This window comes from Melospiza melodia, chromosome 19 (genome assembly GCF_035770615.1).
Source record: "Melospiza melodia melodia isolate bMelMel2 chromosome 19, bMelMel2.pri, whole genome shotgun sequence".
NCBI lineage: Eukaryota > Metazoa > Chordata > Aves > Passeriformes > Passerellidae > Melospiza > Melospiza melodia.
In genome coordinates, this window is record NC_086212.1 from 15,800,260 (window position 1) to 15,817,682 (window position 17,423).

The window sequence follows — 17,423 nt, forward strand, 5'->3', positions numbered from 1 at the left end:
AGTTGTGACAATTCATTTGTGGGACTGAGAGCTCTGTGTTGTGCTTCTGCAGACTTTTGTCCACCATAACAGAACCTACAGAAGGTGGTGCCTGTGAGCCACCATCTACTGAGGACACATCCTCACCTTCCCTGGGAACAGAAGAAAGTGATCCTGACAAAGCTGAGCATGGTGGAATCAAGAAGGTCTGTTTCAAAGTTTCTGAGGAGGACCAGGAAGACTCTGGACATGACACAATGAGTTTCAGAGACTCCTACAGGTCAGTCTGAAGATTGTGCCACTTGTACCTTACTAGTACTGTGTTTCAAAGTTCTCATTACAGTATGGATTCAACAAACAGGTTGTTTTCCAGTCAGTCGGTTATGTAGTATTCACTTAGTAGAGTATTCACTTCACTGATGTATTCATTATATTTATTGCCCTGGAGACATACACAGCAAAAATAGTTCCCCCAAAATAATGCCATAATACTAAGGCATCTAGAAAAGTGAAAAAAATTAAATAATTAGGTCTAGTGTCACTTTCTGTGTCCTGTAGCCAGAAACTACAGAAGTCCAGTGGAATTCTCAGACTGCTTGGTCTTATAATAGCTGGTATTAACACTTGGTTCTGCAGCCAATTTTCCTGGAAGTCTAAGACATGGAGAAACAGAAATGGACATTGAGTTTTTATTTTAATGGCCCTTTGAAACCACAAACAGGAATGTTTATTCAGATGCCTCAAAATCTTTTTGGGACATGATTGACTTCTAGTTCTCCAGGAATATTTGCTACCAAAGGAAATCTCATTCCCAATTCTCTCTATTTTAGGGGGAAACATTTGGAGACTCAGCTTCAGAATAGGTGGGGTAACAAATTGTGGCCATGTCTGATCGCTGCAATTTAACGTCCTTAATAGGCCATTTTTACATTTCTAGTAAGACCATAGAGCTGGGAGGATTCCAGCTCTGAATGAATGACCTGTCTCTGGAATGTTCTCATGAATGAATGACCTGTCTCTGGAATGTTCCTGCTGCAGTCCTGATGCTTCACTTGCTGTTGTTGGGCACTTGTCCCAGTAGCAATAGGTGCCACTGATGCAGGACTCCAGAAGGGGAACAATTTGTGTTGGAAGGGGTCTCTGGATTTTGCACAGTCCAGTCCCTTGCTCAGGACAGGGCCAGTAAGATTGGTTGCTTGGGGTCTTGTCTGGTTGAATATTGATCGCCTCAGAGGACAGCAAATATGAAGTCAATAAAGAAATAGAATGAGTACTTGCAGTGCTGAGATCTGGGGCATCTCTGTTGTGTGAGATTTCAATCAGCACATGTGCTTTGGAGCTTTCTGAGTGAAATGTGCTTTATTTCTTTCCCTGTTAATAGGGTTTCCCGGTAGTTTAAACTTCTGTAATTGAGGCTAATTTATTCTGGGTAGCAAAGGGTCAGCACAAACAGTCTCTCTGGGCTTGTCACTTGTTCCAGAATTCTAAACATTTGTTCGAGAAATGTTTGAGAAACATTATTCTGTCTTATCCATATTACACAGAGGCAGACAATTAAGCATATATTACAGATAGCAGTTACTTGAGGGGGAATGTGTTTTTATGGGTTTTGATTTAAAAGAACATTGATTAGCTACAAACTCAAGCAAATTGTAGATAAGAAAGTATCTTGTTTGCAATAGCCAACAAGGCTTTTTTCTGTGATCATTTTGGAGGTGTAATTCATAAGGATTTGTATTGCAGAGTAGTTGCCATAAGTATTAATATTCCTGTGTGAATCTCTGCCACTCAGCACAGCCAGAGCTGTTGTACCTCTTACCTGCATTCCAGCAGCATATTCAGACTCTCACTACTGCAAACTCTGGGGATTTCCACAGCTGACAGCCAAGTGCCTTAGTCCTTATCTAGGTATACTCATCTCTGCACAAATGCTGGACCCATTGTCACACTAGAACACTATAGAATTGGTAGCAAACGCTTAGTGGAGATGTCTGTTTTCATTATTTACAGAAGCAGGATGATGTATTAAGCATTCAGTGTTAACTGCAAATAGAAGAAGGCATCCTTGGGCAGCCCAGCTCCAGTCCTTGTTTAATGTCTGTTGTACATGTCATTAATTTCAGTCATTTCAGTTTCACAGAGCTAGGTTTGGGGAGACAGTGCTAATAAAGCCGAACAGCAGTGTGGGTGCCTGGGTGTGGGGACAGCCTTTGTTCAGTGCCCTCTGTGCTCTCCTTTGCAGTGAGTGTAACAGTAACCGGGACTCTGTGTTGTCCTACACCAGCGTGCGGAGCAACAGCTCTTACCTGGGCAGTGATGAGATGGGATCAGGTGAGTGTGTGCACAGGTCACAGGCATCCTTCTTGTGCCCGGCCGTTCAGCAGTGCTGAGAAGTCTTTGCTGGTTATAAGCACTTGTATATTTAATTTGCACTGGTGGTCTCTTCAAAACTAATCACAAGAACATAAAGATACAGATTTGCCTCTTTGTAATAAACCACAGTAAATTTGGAACATGGGAGAGGTATTAGGCAGGGGTAAGTTTCTTTAGTTATTGGACACTTGCATAATATGAAAATAATGAGTATTTTGGCCTAAGAATTGGAGATAAAACAGCAATCATTGTTTACTTCACACCAGTGTGAAGATGTGCCCATGCCTCATCATAGATCATGTTTGTAAGTTCAAAGCTTTTTGTTTCTCCTGTATTAGGAGATGAGCTTCCCAATGATATGAGAATACCTTTAGACAAGCAAGACAAACTTCATGGCTGTCTGGAACACCTTTTTAACCAGGTATGTAAAGCATTACTCTTACACAGAATTGCTTTCTCTTTATCAATGTTAATCAAGAAATTTTAAGTACTAAATTGTGTTATGAAATAATATTTTGAGGAATGCATACTATCGCGATTTTGGGGTATACAGTAAGCGAGTATATTACAGGACAGTTTGATGAATCACATCTGTGTTATCAAAGTTGCCTTGTGATTTATGCAAGGCTGACTTGCCCTACCTAAGGCTTAAGACTAAGGGAAAAAAAGCTCTCATAAAAAAAAGGACAAACTTCAAGTAATTTGATGAAAATTGATCACATTTGCAGATTTCATGAGGTTCTCACAAGTTTAGCGTGCAGATGTGTTTATAATGTGTAACCACAGAGAATTGTTTGCTATTCTCTTACCTCATCAGCACGTAGATCATCATTGTGCAAAATGCTGTTGTTAAATGTTAATATTAAATTAAATGGCTCTTGAGGCCAGTTCATGGCTACAAAGTCTGACTGCTATGTGTCAGTCATTCCAAAGTACAAATAGTGTAAGGGCTGTGGCAGTTTCCAACAGGAGTTCTGTTCAGATTTTCTTCTGCAAGTCTTACTGACACTGATCGATAATGTTCCAATTGTAGGTTGATGCAATCAATGCACTTCTGAAAGGACCAGGAATAAATAAGGCCTTTGAGGAAACCAAGCACTTTCCCATGGACCACAGTTTGCAAGGTAAAGAAATAGATTGACTGTTTAATAATGTGATTTCCAAGACTTAAGAGCTTAACATGAAAGCATATATGCTATGGCCACACAGAGATCCTTAACTCTGCAGTCTACCCAGTCGTGCATTAGGCACATACCATGTCTGACCACTGAAATTATTGAATCTCCAAGAAGTAATTTTTATGGGCAATCCTCCTGAAACACACAGAAGCCTCTTTTGTCACATGCTGCTCAATTCTCGCAGCCCTTTCACAAGTTTCCAAATTCCCGCTTTGCTGTGAACGTATTTGGAAGGGTACAAAAAAGTAAGGATAGTCAGATTCAAGGTGAAGGAGTGCTGTGATAAGCTGATGAGGCATTGACTACTGAACATCCAAGGCACCAAAGGTTCTACCTCAGTTTGCTTAATTATTTACTCTGCTTTTCTTCAGATGGATGATTGCCAGAGTAAATTCATCCTCACATAACACTTATTTTGAAAACTAATTCCCATAGAGAGCAAAAAGATGATACCATATTTTCTTTTTCCTCAGGGAGTGTGATTACTTTGGTCTTGATGGTCTTTTAGGGCTCAGGATGTTTCTTTTCTGCCTGAAATACACAGGATTTTATTTTTGAAATATTTGCTGCATTTCCTTTCCCACTTGAAAGCTGAAATATTCTCTACTACTCCTGCTGTAGTTCAGGTGCTGCAGGAGGTGAGAGCTCCAACCTCTCGCAGGCTCTAGTTTTTAGTTACGGTGGCAAACTCTAGAACTAGAGATATTTTCCTACTTTTTCTTTTTCTTTGACTCCAGAAATAACTCCTGTGAAGTTCTGGTATATGTACTCATCTCTATGAACACGTTCACATTTGTGTAGACTTGAGAAGCATCTGTTAGCCTTTCCATTCACTGTTGGAATGAAGTGAAAAAATAACAGACGTTTCTTTTACTTTGCTTAAACAGAATCTCATTTATTAAAAGTAGATTAATAACTTTGAGAGAGTCTTTTAGTTAACTGATCACACTGAGGAACAGACAAGCCCTGCCTACACTCAGATGGAATCTTGGACCACAGTGTCTATTTAATAGCTACCATAGCCACCTTTTTGTGATGGATGGACCTGGAATGCTCTTCTGGTCCTGTCCAGGATCAGTTATTTGGCATAATTTTTTTTTGTTCTCTGTTTGCTTATGCACTTCATTGCAAAAAATGAGGTGTTTGGCTTAACTATATAGCTAAGTCATGGAGAATAAATTTTCGACCCTGTAATTAATAGTTAGCTTTCATTAGGCAAAAGCATTCTTCTCATTGTACAACGGGATGTGACAGTTGCAGCCAAAAAGTTGATCTTATTCTCTGGACCTACCCAGTACAGCTGCCTGCAGGTCATTAAAGGCAGAGGAAGCAGGGGTTCTTTGTCTAGTGAGTGGGGCAGAGCTCCCTGCACTGTGCGTGTCGGCCGGGCCCACAGTCCTGAAAGCAATGCAGGGAGACTGCTGATAATGGGACCATGGGTTTTGCCCTCTCTATTAGTTCTATTTAAGGATCTTTTGAATTCTCAGTTACTGCCATTGGTACTGCTTATCTGCTTTCATCTGTATTCACATTCTAACTCCTAAGCCATTCTTAGTTATGTGGCATTTCTTAAATGGCTAACACATTCCATGTTTTCTAGAATTTAAACAGAAGGAAGAAACCACAGTTAGGTGCCGGAATAATATTCAAGCCAGCATTCAGGAAGATCCATGGAACCTTCCACTGCGCATCAAGAACCTTGTTGACATCATACAGAAACATGTGGAAGGTCTGTAAATAAGGAAATGTTTGTTACTAGCTTCAGGGAGAAGAGATCTTAATCAAATCTAACAGTTGATTTCATAATTTTAACTTATTTTGTAATAAGGCTGTGCCAGGCTCTAGAGAGGACCAGGTACAGCAGATTATGGTTTGCAGAGTCCTGGTGCTTTATGGTAAAATGGCACCTGTGCAGCAATTCCAGAGAACTTTTCCCCCCTTACTTTATTTCATCAGCCCACTCAGATTGATGTCAGACTGATCTATCTTCCTGTGCTTTTTAAACCCTTGTAGAAATTGAAGAGAGAGATGTTTGGTATATTCCAAACTGTGAAGTGAATGCTAATCAGATATTACAACATCCTAAAGCGCTGCAGTCTGGTTGAACTGAAAAAGGAGATGAAGCTGATGTTTACAGATCAGTGTGAAGCACTGAATAGTAATCACCTCCTTAGGGTTTCATCTGCAAATGCAATTTGTTTCCAGTAATTCATGGTAGTTAACGGATCATGTAGCCAGTAAAATTCTTTGCTACATTTAGTTTTTTTCAGTCATGAACATGTCTGTGCACGGGGCTATCAGAGTAAATAGACGTGGCCATGCAGGTGCCAGGCATTTGGGGGGAATTAGGAAACTGTTGACCAGCTGCAATCACATGTACCATGGTATAATGTTGACTACAGCATTTCTTTTCTTCACTGTTTTAGATGGGAAGAATCAGCTTCTTTTGGCCCTGTTAAAATGCACAGGTAAGGGGTTTTCATTTTTTACAAAACAACTTACCCAAGAAGTCCCTAAGACTGTGTTTTTTAACCAAAAAAAAACCATACCCAAGAATTCCCTAAGACGGGGTTTTTCTGTCTTCGTTTTTTCCTTTGTACAGTCCTCCTTCTCAGATGGAAGAGAACCCTTCTTCCCTTTACTCTTCCTGCTGTGGTGAGAACATGCAGCAAAAATTAGATCTATTGCACAACTTTTTTGAGCCCATGGACTCTGTCATCATTCCAAACTGAGCAGGCATACTGAAATTACAGCCAAGAACAGATGAAAACCTTACATGTGCAAGGAGAACCCAAATACACTGGAGACATCAGGAACCTGTTACCACATGCTAAACGTACTTGCAGAGCAAGGGACAGGTCTTTACAAGGAACCTGGGCACAGTCTTCTTGTAATTGTAGCACTTACTTGGAGTCCTTTTGTTTGAAAATAACATAATATGTAACTGGAAACTGGTGCCACACTTGATTCTCAAATCTTCATAGAACGAAGATCAGAGATTTGTATGTCTCTAACTTATCTCTCAGCCTCTGCCAGGGCTGGTCTGTGAGTCTGTCCGATCCATGCTGTGTGCCAGTCTACTGACCATAAAGGCTGGGTTTTGATAGCAGATAAAATGTCTCCCAAAGTGTCTCTCTATGGATGCCCCATCTCCTGCAGCATTTCCATGAACATCCTCTGGAAAGAAGGGTCATTGCCCTTAAGCTGAGAATATGGCCCAGGGCCTGGAGTGTGTTAGTCAGTCTATTGTGTTCAGTGCTTATAAAAATAATCCAGACCTTCGAAGCCTCTGAGTGATGTCTTCAGCTTCTTTCCCTTGGGAGCAGTGCCTTGCCAATGAGAGGCTGCTGCAGCACTGCAGAACGTGCTGGAAGGGCTGGGGGTGCCTGGGAAGTAACTCGTTACTTATTCATGTGCCTCTCTGGCCTGCAATCCCCTGAAGCATGACAAGATTGATTTGACCAGCATGTGGCTGCCTGGCAGGCACACTGGAAGCAAAATTAACATGGGGGAAATTCTCCCAAGAAACAAACCAATTGGTACCATATGGATGGGCCCAGTTAATGCATTAGGCATATGGGAAGCCCACAAAATACAGATGGATGGGGGAAGATTAATCTCTAATAGCCCAGGAGAGAAGTAATGGTGGGGACCTTCTTTCAATAATTCTCTTGCTCCTGTAAGTGTAAAAAGAAGGGAATCAATCCAGATATGGCTGTAACTAAGGAGTTAGTTACTTTCCAATAGTTAGTTTCTTTCCAGTCAGAAGGAGCATGCAGAGGGAGTAATGAACAGTCAAAATTTCGCAATATGTGCATGTGCCAGCTGTGCTGTCTTTATTTATCCATCCAGGTCACACAGCAAGGAGAGGTTATCTGTGAAGTCATTGCAAAGCTACAGCAGAAGCCAAACATTATGTGCGCGCGCGCGCACACACACACACACATAAACTACTTTGTTGGCAGTGAGAAGGAAGATGTGTGTATTCATGACTTCTTTATGCTTCTCTCCCCTTCTCTGACAGATACTGAGCTACAACTGAGACGTGATTCCATCTTCTCTCAGTCTCTTGTGGCAGCTGTTTGCACCTTTTCGGAGCAGTTACTGGCTGCTCTCAACTATCGTTACAACAACAATGGGGAGTATGAAGAGAGCAGCAGAGATGCTAGCAGAAAATGGCTGGAACAGATAGCAGCCACTGGAGTTTTACTGAACTACCAGTCTCTTCTCTCCCCCACTGTGGTAAGAATAAGAATTGTGGTATCCTTGAGTCTGCTTATGTGTGATTCTCTGCCACTCAGCACAGCCAGAGCTGTTGTACCTCTTACCTGCATTCCAGCAGCATATTCAGACTCTCACTACTGCAAACTCTGGGGATTTCCACAGCTGACAGCCAAGTGCCTTATTCCTTATCTAGGCATATTCATCTCTGCACAAATGCTGGACCCATTGTCACACTAGAACACTATAGAAAACAGTCAGCCTTCATATTTGGAATAATACTACTGCATTTAGAGAGCTTTTAGTGCCCAGCTGTTGATAGCATGAGTGTCCTCTGCCATCCCCTGGTGAGGACATGCATCTCCCAAACGGGTGAAGTAGTTCTGAGTATTGCAGGAGTTCAGCCAAACAGAGTTCAGTCTCTCTCTGTGGTGAGAAGTCTGTGGTGCTGGGGCTTGAGGCACCAGGTCTAAGGAGAGGAGCCGTGCATGCATGGTTAATTTGCACCTAATGAACAGATGAGCCCCAGCTACAGGAGATCAGCTGCTGAAACTCTAAAAATGCTAAGAAAAGAGACGCATAAGACAGACAAGTAGCTCTAATATTATAGAGAAGGGAGGTTTTTTTCCTCTTTGTAGACATTGTAGATTGAGTGTGGAGATTTTTTATAAAATACAGTCCTAACTATCTATGTGTGTAACTGCTATTTGTTTGCATTGCATAGAAGGTATCAGTATTTATTTTGCAGGAACTGATAAGCTGTTCTTTACATTTGTGAAGTTTGGAGAAAGAGATCCTTTCAAACTTACTCTGTTTTTAACCCTCTCGACTCCATGCATCACATCAAATGACGTCTTAGCAAAGGGTGGTTATAGTTGTATCACAGAGTTAAAAAGCTGTTGGTAATTTTCTAGCTGGGATGGAGCTAATGGAAGGCTCTGCACTCTACTTTAAGTGTCCTGAACCAAACCATGCCCCTGACAATAGTACCTTCCTGTCACTCATCTTCTGGCAGATAATAACCTATTTGTGTCTGTTGCCTTGCCCTACAGAAGGAGGAGCGCACCATGCTGGAAGACATCCAGGTTACTCTGGCTGAACTAGACAAAGTTGCCTTTTTTTTCAAGCAGCTGGATGAAAGTCTTGTAGCAAGTGAGTATTCCCTGTTTCTTTGAGGCACCTTTTTTTTTGGTATGTTCTATGGACTAATGTTCTATGATTGTAAATCTAAGAGACCATGTCACACCGGGAGAGCACTGGGCAGCTTCTCTGAAGCACTGCTGTATTCCTTCAGCTTCCCTTGCAAGCACACAGCCCCTAAAGCAGGACTGACACGATGGAATGGTGGTGCATGTTCTGTGCTGTTTAGCTGTGGCCCGTGCCATTGTGCCTCATCTGTGTGATTCTGGGCAGGGGGAGGAGATATGACAGAGAATTAGCACCATGCTCGCTGTGGTGAATTCCCAGCTTTTCAGTGTCCAGTGTCTTACCCTGCCAGATCACTCTCTTCATGTCTACTGGATATGAAATGCCATGAAACAACATGGAATTCTAATTATTAACCATATTTACTGTATTTGGATCAAACATCATACTAGGTCACACTATGATCTTTTAAGTATAAGATTTCAGAGCCTGCATTCTGTCCATAAAAGACTCCACCTTATTCACGTTATGGTGATGTGATATGTCATTAGATAATTTAACAAACTCAAATAGCAATGATTTCACAATTCTTCTGCTGTGGTAAATCAGCAAGTGTTTTATCTTTATTTCTCCAGATAATCATGTCGTCTACCACATCGAAGGAAGTCGTCAGGCCTTGAAGGTTATCTTTTATCTTGACGGCTACTACTTCTCCAAATTGCCTGCTCGGTTTCAGAATGGGGGAACCTTGAAACTGCACACAGTGCTCTTTACAAAAGGTGACTATAAAAAGCTTTCTTGAGAAAAATAAGCTAACTACTGATTTTGAAAGATTAAAAATAAAAAATGACCGTGAAGCTTTTAAAAAAGCAGCTGAGACCTGCAGACTCACTTAGGAACCAGATATTTCTATTTTAGGGCCCTGGGGGAGTGCTGGACTTTAGAATTAGACGCAGTCATGAGAACAAGATGTGCTTGTTTGGGGCTTTTTTATGCCTCACTCATAGAGATATTATACTGGACTACATGGATAGTTTGATCTAGTGTAGGATTAAGAGATGTGCCCAGGCTACAGAGAAGTGTTTTACGAAGCGAACACCGTGACAGAATCATCTGAGCTAGAAATCAACTTGATAAGCAAATATTCACACCAAAATATAACACAGGAAATTTCTTTCAAGGGACCACCAATGGGGAGTAATTGCCGTCAGACAGAACTGCTTTCTGTGAAACTCATCTCTGTGATGCTACCACTGTACTCCCATACTGGGAAAAGCATTAAATTTGTAGACTGACAGAATCAGCCTTGACATGATCCATCAGTCATCTGCTGAGCAGTGAGGCGATACAGAGATAAATAAATGAATTTTAAAAAAACACTAATAACATAGCTTTAGTAAAGTGTTTTCTTCTTCAGCTCTGGAGAGTACAGAGGGGCAATCACAACCAGCTGGTTCATCTCTAGAAGAACTCCCACAGCAAATTAATGGTGTTTCACTCGAAAAAGTGCAGCAATACTACCGTAAACTCAGGTATTTTGTACTTCTGCTTTGCCTTAAAAGACATTGACAATTTCAGAGCACTCCTTATTAAGGGCCTTAAAATTTAATGAAAAAGATGTTCCATTCCGGATGAGGTTTTTGTACAAATAGGATTTTTGGAGATCCTCATTGTGTGGGAAACTTAATAATTTTTCCCAATAGATTAGCCCATTCAGAAGGAATGCAGATTTGACCTCAGAGTCTTGTGCAGAGCTAGAATTATATTGTTCTTATTTGGGGATTTGGAATGTGTTAATGCAGACTCTGTGAAATACTGCAATCTCAATGGTTCAATAAGGAAGCAGATCTTCAAGTGCAAGATTTTTAGCATAGCCTTCTCAGCTGTTTTATACAAGATAGTATACATATATGTGCTTGAAGTGGGACAAACCCAACTAATGTAGTACCTACTGGCCTTTTTGCAGGACATTTTACCTAGAAAGATCCAACTTGCCCACTGATTCCAATACTACTGCAGTGAAGATTGACCAGGTATTGTTTCTGTGCTTATTTCTGCAACAAATTCTCTCATGGAAGTATTATCTCAACTTCTCTAAAATTCCAGTTGTTGGATATCTGTATGGCAGATCTATACAAACACAAACAGCATTTTAAAATATTCCTGACCTTAAAGGGGGGGATCTGAATTTCTCTGAAGCTTGGCTACAGTTCTTTTGTTGAGAAGAAAGTGTTCAGGGTAGACACAAACCCCCTTCACTGCAGCACTAAGGAGACTCTGTGTGGCCCTGCCTGCCCTTGCCAAACATGGTGTCTGATGCCAGACAGAATGGGCTCATTTTTCTCTCCCACAGATGCGTGAAAATGAACAAATGTTCAATTTGCAATTTGTTACACTTTGTTCACTGTGTACACTTTGTTGCAGAGAAATCAAGAAAATAGTGCTGCCCAGCATCTCACATGTAGGCAGTCTGTCTAACGGGGCAGGTGATGTGGATATATGCATGTAAAGCATTAAAATGCTACTGCAGGGAATGTCTTTGCAATTGTAATACACATTGTAAACAATCTGTGTGATTTGTGATAAAAAATTGTCCCAAGTATAAGTAATTTTATTTTGCCACTTCCAAAGTTCATAAATATTGTAAATAGTTGTTACTGTGAGGCAATTACGCTTGACTAGAATATTGTGCTTAGACAATAGTATAAAGACTTGTAAATGTCTTTATAGCTTGGTGTTAATATGCTGTGGATTGTTTTTGTATTGCTTTGTTTAGCTTATTCGCCCTATCAATGCAATGGATGAGCTTTGCAGGCTGCTGAAGTCTTTCATTAGTACAAAGCCAATGCAGTCAGGATGTTCCAGCAATGCCTCATCAGGAGCTGGCCTGCTTCCCATATCCTCTGAGCTCTGCTACCGGCTGGGAGCCTGTCAGATCACCATGTGTGCCACTGGGATGCAGAGGTGAGAGAGGGTTAAATCTGTGTGCTACTTCTGTGATGGCAGCTTCTGTCCTTTCTAGAGATATGATCCTATTCAAAGCAAAATAAGGGAAATTTTAAGAGAATGTAATAAGGGTCTAAATCTGCTGCCATCTTTACTTCAGGATAGGTTGTAACTTTTAATACTTTTGTCAATAAGTAGTATTGACACAAAAAATTTTGTGTTTCAGTGCTTCATCCAATGCAACTAACCAAGTGATCTTGTTGCATAGAAGTTGTAGTCAGCATTGTCTTCAGTTGCACACTGAAAATGTAGGAAGTTGCTCAAAAATAGCTTTAGAATCTTGGTGTATGCATACATTGATTTTGAAACACACCACTATTCTGCCAGTGTCTCAAAAGTAAAGATTAATTTGTGAATCCCTTTAAAATAAATCAATGCAGAAGAGCAGTGACACACAGCCTTGTAGTAATGATGTTGGAGACTCAAATAATTGCCATATCCAGGTGCAGCAAACTGAAGTAATTTAATAGTTTTTAATGTAAAAAAATCTAAAAAAGTAAATAAAAGTAAATAGCTAATGGAAGCAATACTTAACAGGTAAGTGTTCTGCACATTTATACTTTGAAAGCCTCTTTATATTTTCTAAGCTATGATCTGTGATTTCCTAACTCTTGTTCCCTTGTTCAGGAGTACGCTGAGCGTGTCCCTGGAGCAAGCAGCCATACTGGCCCGCAGCCATGGACTCCTGCCCAAGTGTATCATGCAAGCTACAGACATCATGCGAAAGCAGGTGAGCGTTTGCATGTGTCTGCTGCATGCCGCCGTTGTGCAGCGACATCATGGTGCAAACACCAGTTTATTGTGCTGTGGCACGGTACTTTGTGCACTGCAAACCTACAAGTCCCAACTCCTACTAATGGCTGAATAACTACACCTGTGTGTGAGAGAAACAAGTTAACTTTTATATGTACAGCTTCTACAGCAATTCAAACCTATGCCTCAGTGTATACTGTGTGTGCCTTGACAGCTAGAAAAGAGAGAATGTGCAGAATATTTAAGACAATTTCTGTACAGAAAAAAACCAAAGTCTCAATCATAGTGTTAAAATAGCAGAAATTACCTAGTGCTAGACAGCGCTGCTTATAAAGTAGTTTGGGACTGATTTATCTTTTAGGTTAACATAGATGATAATTGTATCCACCCAATGGATTCCAAGTATTTTAGAAGTAGTTAATGGATTCTCAAATAGGAACCACACTCCCATTATAATATATTTTCCTAAGGATCATTTGCTTTATCAATACTGTTGGTACCATAAATTCTCTGTTTCCACAGGGACCAAGGGTTGAAATCTCTGCCAAGAATCTGAAAGTGATGGACCAAATGCCACAGCATGCACCTCGGTAGGTTATTATGTATTATACATTTTCTCTGAGTGCTAATTTTGTTTCTGTAAAAATTGTGGAGTTCCTGCTGTAACCAAAGATGATCTTAGTAGCAATACTGGAAAAAAAGAAAAAAAAATCATTCTTTTTTCTCCCTGTACTAAACTAAGTACACACTATAGATTAATCACGTTTCATGCTTACAATTTACAGATCATCAGATTCAAGGATTTCTGCATTTTCTGAATCAAACATAGCTGATCTTTTTTGGACTGTTTCTAGGAGTTGGCAAAGCTAGTGATGGTCAGTTGTCTCTGGAATGTTTAGAAAGAAAAATTCCTGAACAGCAAATTTGACTGCAGATATGCAAAGACAATACAGTAGTGTACTTACAAGAATCTGATGGTTAGTTCTGGAAGAGCAGGTTTAAGAGCAAGCACTTCCAGTCAGAGTAACCACACAGTAATGCAACCCTAAGGAACCTCAGTTTTCCAGGGTTATATATGGGTTTGTCTAGAAGGCAGCTTTGAAAAGTACTGTGCATTTGTGAATCCCACTGCATCTAATGGGAGATAGAGATGTTTATATCTCTCTACAAGAGAATAATACATTTACTTTTAAGTAAAGTATATTTGGTCAGTTTCTTCCAATTTCACCTCTCAGAGAGAAAAGAATGTTCTTCAATAAACTGTAAGACAGCATTTTCCCACAAAGGCAGTAGCAATTTGTCGTGGTTTAGATGATGATATATACGGAATCTGTCTGTACAAATACCAGAGAAACTTCTGTTTCTGCTGTTATTAACGGCAATTTTTACATTAAGGCAAAACAATTCTGGCACCAAAAAAGGTCCAGCATCTGACATCAGCAAAGGTCTAGCAAAGTGTGTGTCATATCTTCAGACAGAATAAATGTGTTTACTAGTGCCTGAGTCCTCCAAAGAGCACATTGGTTCAGTGTTAAGAAAACATCCTTAAACACTGATATCTTATTTGCCCATTTAGACTTCTGAGTTAGTCTATATTAGCCCTTCTTTTAATTTTTCTTTTTTTTTTTCTCTCCTGTCCACTCCTCAAAATGTTTATAGAAAATGATTTTAAACTTTAGAGACACTGGTGATGCTCCCTCTAACAGTCTTGGTTCATTAACTCAGAGATATTAAAAAGAGTAGAATTTTGCATTTAGAACCTTATCCTTCTGTTAAATTTTAATTGCTATTTCAAAAACAAATAAAACAATGGTGTTGGCTCCTGTACCATGGCCGGGGTGCCATCCATCAGTGTTTTGGCAGTGTAGGTATTTTGCCATGTTAATGGCCACACATTACTTTGGCTCCATTGATATGGCCATAAACATGTTGCTTTCAAAAAGAAGCAGTTTTAAAAACAAATCACAAGATCAGGCTTTTTTTTTTTTCTTTTGAGTACACTCTAAATCACAGTGAAAAATTCCAGAACTATTTACTTGGATTATTTCAGGACAATAAAGCTCAGATATGTGTGTTCCTACTGGGTTCCATCATAATGCTAAAACAAAGCTGAGCAAAGTTAAAAGGACATCTGGTGAATTAACTCCCAGGATTATATTTCTTAATACAAATCTGTAATAGCTGTCTTGAAAGAGAAGTTATAAAAGACTTGAGTTTATTCTGATGTAAAGAAGAAAAAAGCCAAGTAAAAGCTCACCAAAACATACATGAATGACAAGTCAACATGTGTTTAGTGCTCAACATGTGTTTAACCACTATCCTCAATTTGTTAATCTTGTGAGTCAAAAATTTCTCTGAGAAGATGATTATTAATTTTAAGATTTGTTCAAGCATGTCAACAAGCAGATATGTTCTTTTATGTTTTTGGTATCCCAGCCTGTATGACAGGAAGAACTTTTTTGTTCAGGAAAAGTGCTGAACTGGGTTTAAAATCAAAAGAAATAGAAAAAGAGAGAAGGGACTGTTGAAAAACCAAATTGAACCAAGGTTAAGAGTAAGTGATGGAGAGTCTCAAATAATATTGTAAACAATGATTGTAAATGCTTTAGTTAACAAATGGTTAGTGGCACTTCTAAACTTGCAATTACTAAGATTAACAGTAGGAGTATGCTTGATACATCATTACCACTAAAGTTTGCAGAGTAACAACGAAGCTGCTGACCCTTGTATGTGAATCCAGTAACTTTGTCATTATCGCCGTGATCTTTAATTCCCCACTCTTCCTCTGCACTAAAGACTCTATAGGTTGTGCCAGCCACCTACAGAAGGGGATTTGTAGGAGTAAGAGGCACCTCCTGGCAGCCCGAGAGCGCTGGGCTCTGAGGAGCCCTGACCGAAGACCCTGCAGACTGACCCCGATGGTGCTGCTGTGCTCTGGAGGAGAGGGACCTGCTGGCCCAGGCATCAGGAATCTGCCTCTGAACTCCTGGAGCCATGCAGGATCCATGCATTTCTTTGACTTCAAATTCTTGAAACAAACACGCCAGACAAGAATGGATGCTGCTGCCATTCAGATGCCTGGAAAATGACCATTATGCTTCAAGAAAGCACAGTTCTCTTGGTGACTTGTTTGTGCAACCACCAGAAAGTTATGGACTTCAAGATACGGCTTGGTTCAGAAAATCCTGCTGGACACTCCTCTCTCTCCCTGTACTGCCCCTGGCACCCCTTTAACTGCCAGCAGGTTTTGGTCAACACACTTTAGGTGGTAGTTTCATAAACCCCACTTTTTCATCATCTGACCTGCACTTGAGCAAAGAATAGTACAGTCTATGGTTTATTCAAATAGGAACATAAAGAATTTCTTCTGGAGTAATTTTCCACTTCAGCCCACTGAGATAATCTCTCTATGCTGCAGAGTATACATTCCGTAATACTTCTTATCATTACTTCATTTTACTTACTGTAGCTTTCAGGTTTTTTATTAACACTTTTTACTAATGCCCTGTGATTATATACTCTGGAATCAGTGCTAATGAAGAGGAGTATAGGATTTTTACAAAAACTTTACAAAGAAAAAATACAGTCTGATAATTTGATTATTTCAACAGATGTAGTTTTTAAAACAGGTCAGAAGAACTATACTTATTTATGTGGAGTGGAATAATATGTGTTTTCAATCATGTTATTATATGTACAAGATGAAAATAAAAATTATATTGTTTTAAGTGGGACCAATATAATGGCAGTTACACAGCTACTCCCAGTTTACTGAAAAAAATCTACATTATTTAAAATCTTCAATATTTAAGTAGTCTTTAATACAGTTATTAAGATGTATTAGGGATGCTTTTAAGTTAAAAGAAAAAAGGAATCATGTATATAATGTTCTTTATTTTTACTTGTTTGAAAAATTGTTCTTCATTCTGTCAGTATTACCTTAAGCACTGTAGTTATTTCCAAGTTACTGGCTGAAACTAATCAAAGCATGTCAGCAGTCTCAGGACAGAAATAATGTTCTTTTGGAGTGAGTGCCTTAACATGACCAGCCCTCCCTAACATAGCAGGTGTACAAGAAACTCCCCATTCCTGTTCCTCCACAGCCTCTTTTAAACCAGCTCCCAGTCAAGGAACCCAGGAGCACTTTGCAGTAATGTATATTTTAGAAAATAAAGGTTTGGGGGTTTTATTTGTGTTGTTGTTTGTTTTTTAGTGGACTTAATTTTATTTTGTTAACATCCAGAGCAACTCAAAAACTAATGGATTTTTTTCATTTGGACATGAAGGCCTCTCTAATTTTTCTAATCTTCTCTTGAACACAAAACTGTTTATGGCAAATTAGGAGATGCAGTTTTTTCTGAATTTCATTTCTTAATTTTTTTAATATGTGTTTTCTTCTCTCACAGACTGAAATTATTTTGGGGAAGGAACTTATTTTTTATTCTCTCTTTTTATTTTTTATTTCTCTTTTCTTTATTTCTCTTTTTTTATTTCCTCTGATCTGCAGCAATGTGTTGCAGGGAACTAGGACAGCCTATGGACTCCCAGCTTTGGCGTACAGATTTGGTACTGGGTGTCCATTCTGGCATGCAACCAGATGAGCAGGTCTCTATTTCAATGCACTTTTTGTTAATTTTGGAAAAGTTACTCTTACCATTTGCTTTTTGAAGAAAAAATGGATGTTTCTTCTCTGAATCCAGAATTTCAAATGAACGTAATACTGTAAGAACCATAGGAACCCCACCCCCTGGGTTCTTTTTTACTTTA

General features: G+C 39.6%; 1 protein-coding gene across 1 annotated transcript in view; it reads left to right on the plus strand.

The window, feature by feature from the left end:
• Nucleotides 1-16,845, plus strand: part of PREX1 (phosphatidylinositol-3,4,5-trisphosphate dependent Rac exchange factor 1) — a 114,388-nt gene extending 97,543 nt beyond the window's left edge. Inside the window, exons 26-40 of the mRNA XM_063172680.1 lie at nucleotides 53-259; nucleotides 2,222-2,310; nucleotides 2,691-2,773; nucleotides 3,386-3,476; nucleotides 5,131-5,259; nucleotides 5,957-5,998; nucleotides 7,555-7,772; nucleotides 8,804-8,903; nucleotides 9,533-9,676; nucleotides 10,315-10,429; nucleotides 10,864-10,930; nucleotides 11,674-11,861; nucleotides 12,531-12,633; nucleotides 13,179-13,246; nucleotides 15,453-16,845. Coding sequence (XP_063028750.1) covers nucleotides 53-259; nucleotides 2,222-2,310; nucleotides 2,691-2,773; nucleotides 3,386-3,476; nucleotides 5,131-5,259; nucleotides 5,957-5,998; nucleotides 7,555-7,772; nucleotides 8,804-8,903; nucleotides 9,533-9,676; nucleotides 10,315-10,429; nucleotides 10,864-10,930; nucleotides 11,674-11,861; nucleotides 12,531-12,633; nucleotides 13,179-13,246; nucleotides 15,453-15,495 — 1,687 coding nt within the window. The 3' untranslated portion in view covers nucleotides 15,496-16,845. The remainder of the gene's footprint in view (nucleotides 1-52; nucleotides 260-2,221; nucleotides 2,311-2,690; nucleotides 2,774-3,385; nucleotides 3,477-5,130; nucleotides 5,260-5,956; nucleotides 5,999-7,554; nucleotides 7,773-8,803; nucleotides 8,904-9,532; nucleotides 9,677-10,314; nucleotides 10,430-10,863; nucleotides 10,931-11,673; nucleotides 11,862-12,530; nucleotides 12,634-13,178; nucleotides 13,247-15,452) is intronic.
• The last annotated feature ends 578 nt before the right edge of the window (nucleotides 16,846-17,423 follow it).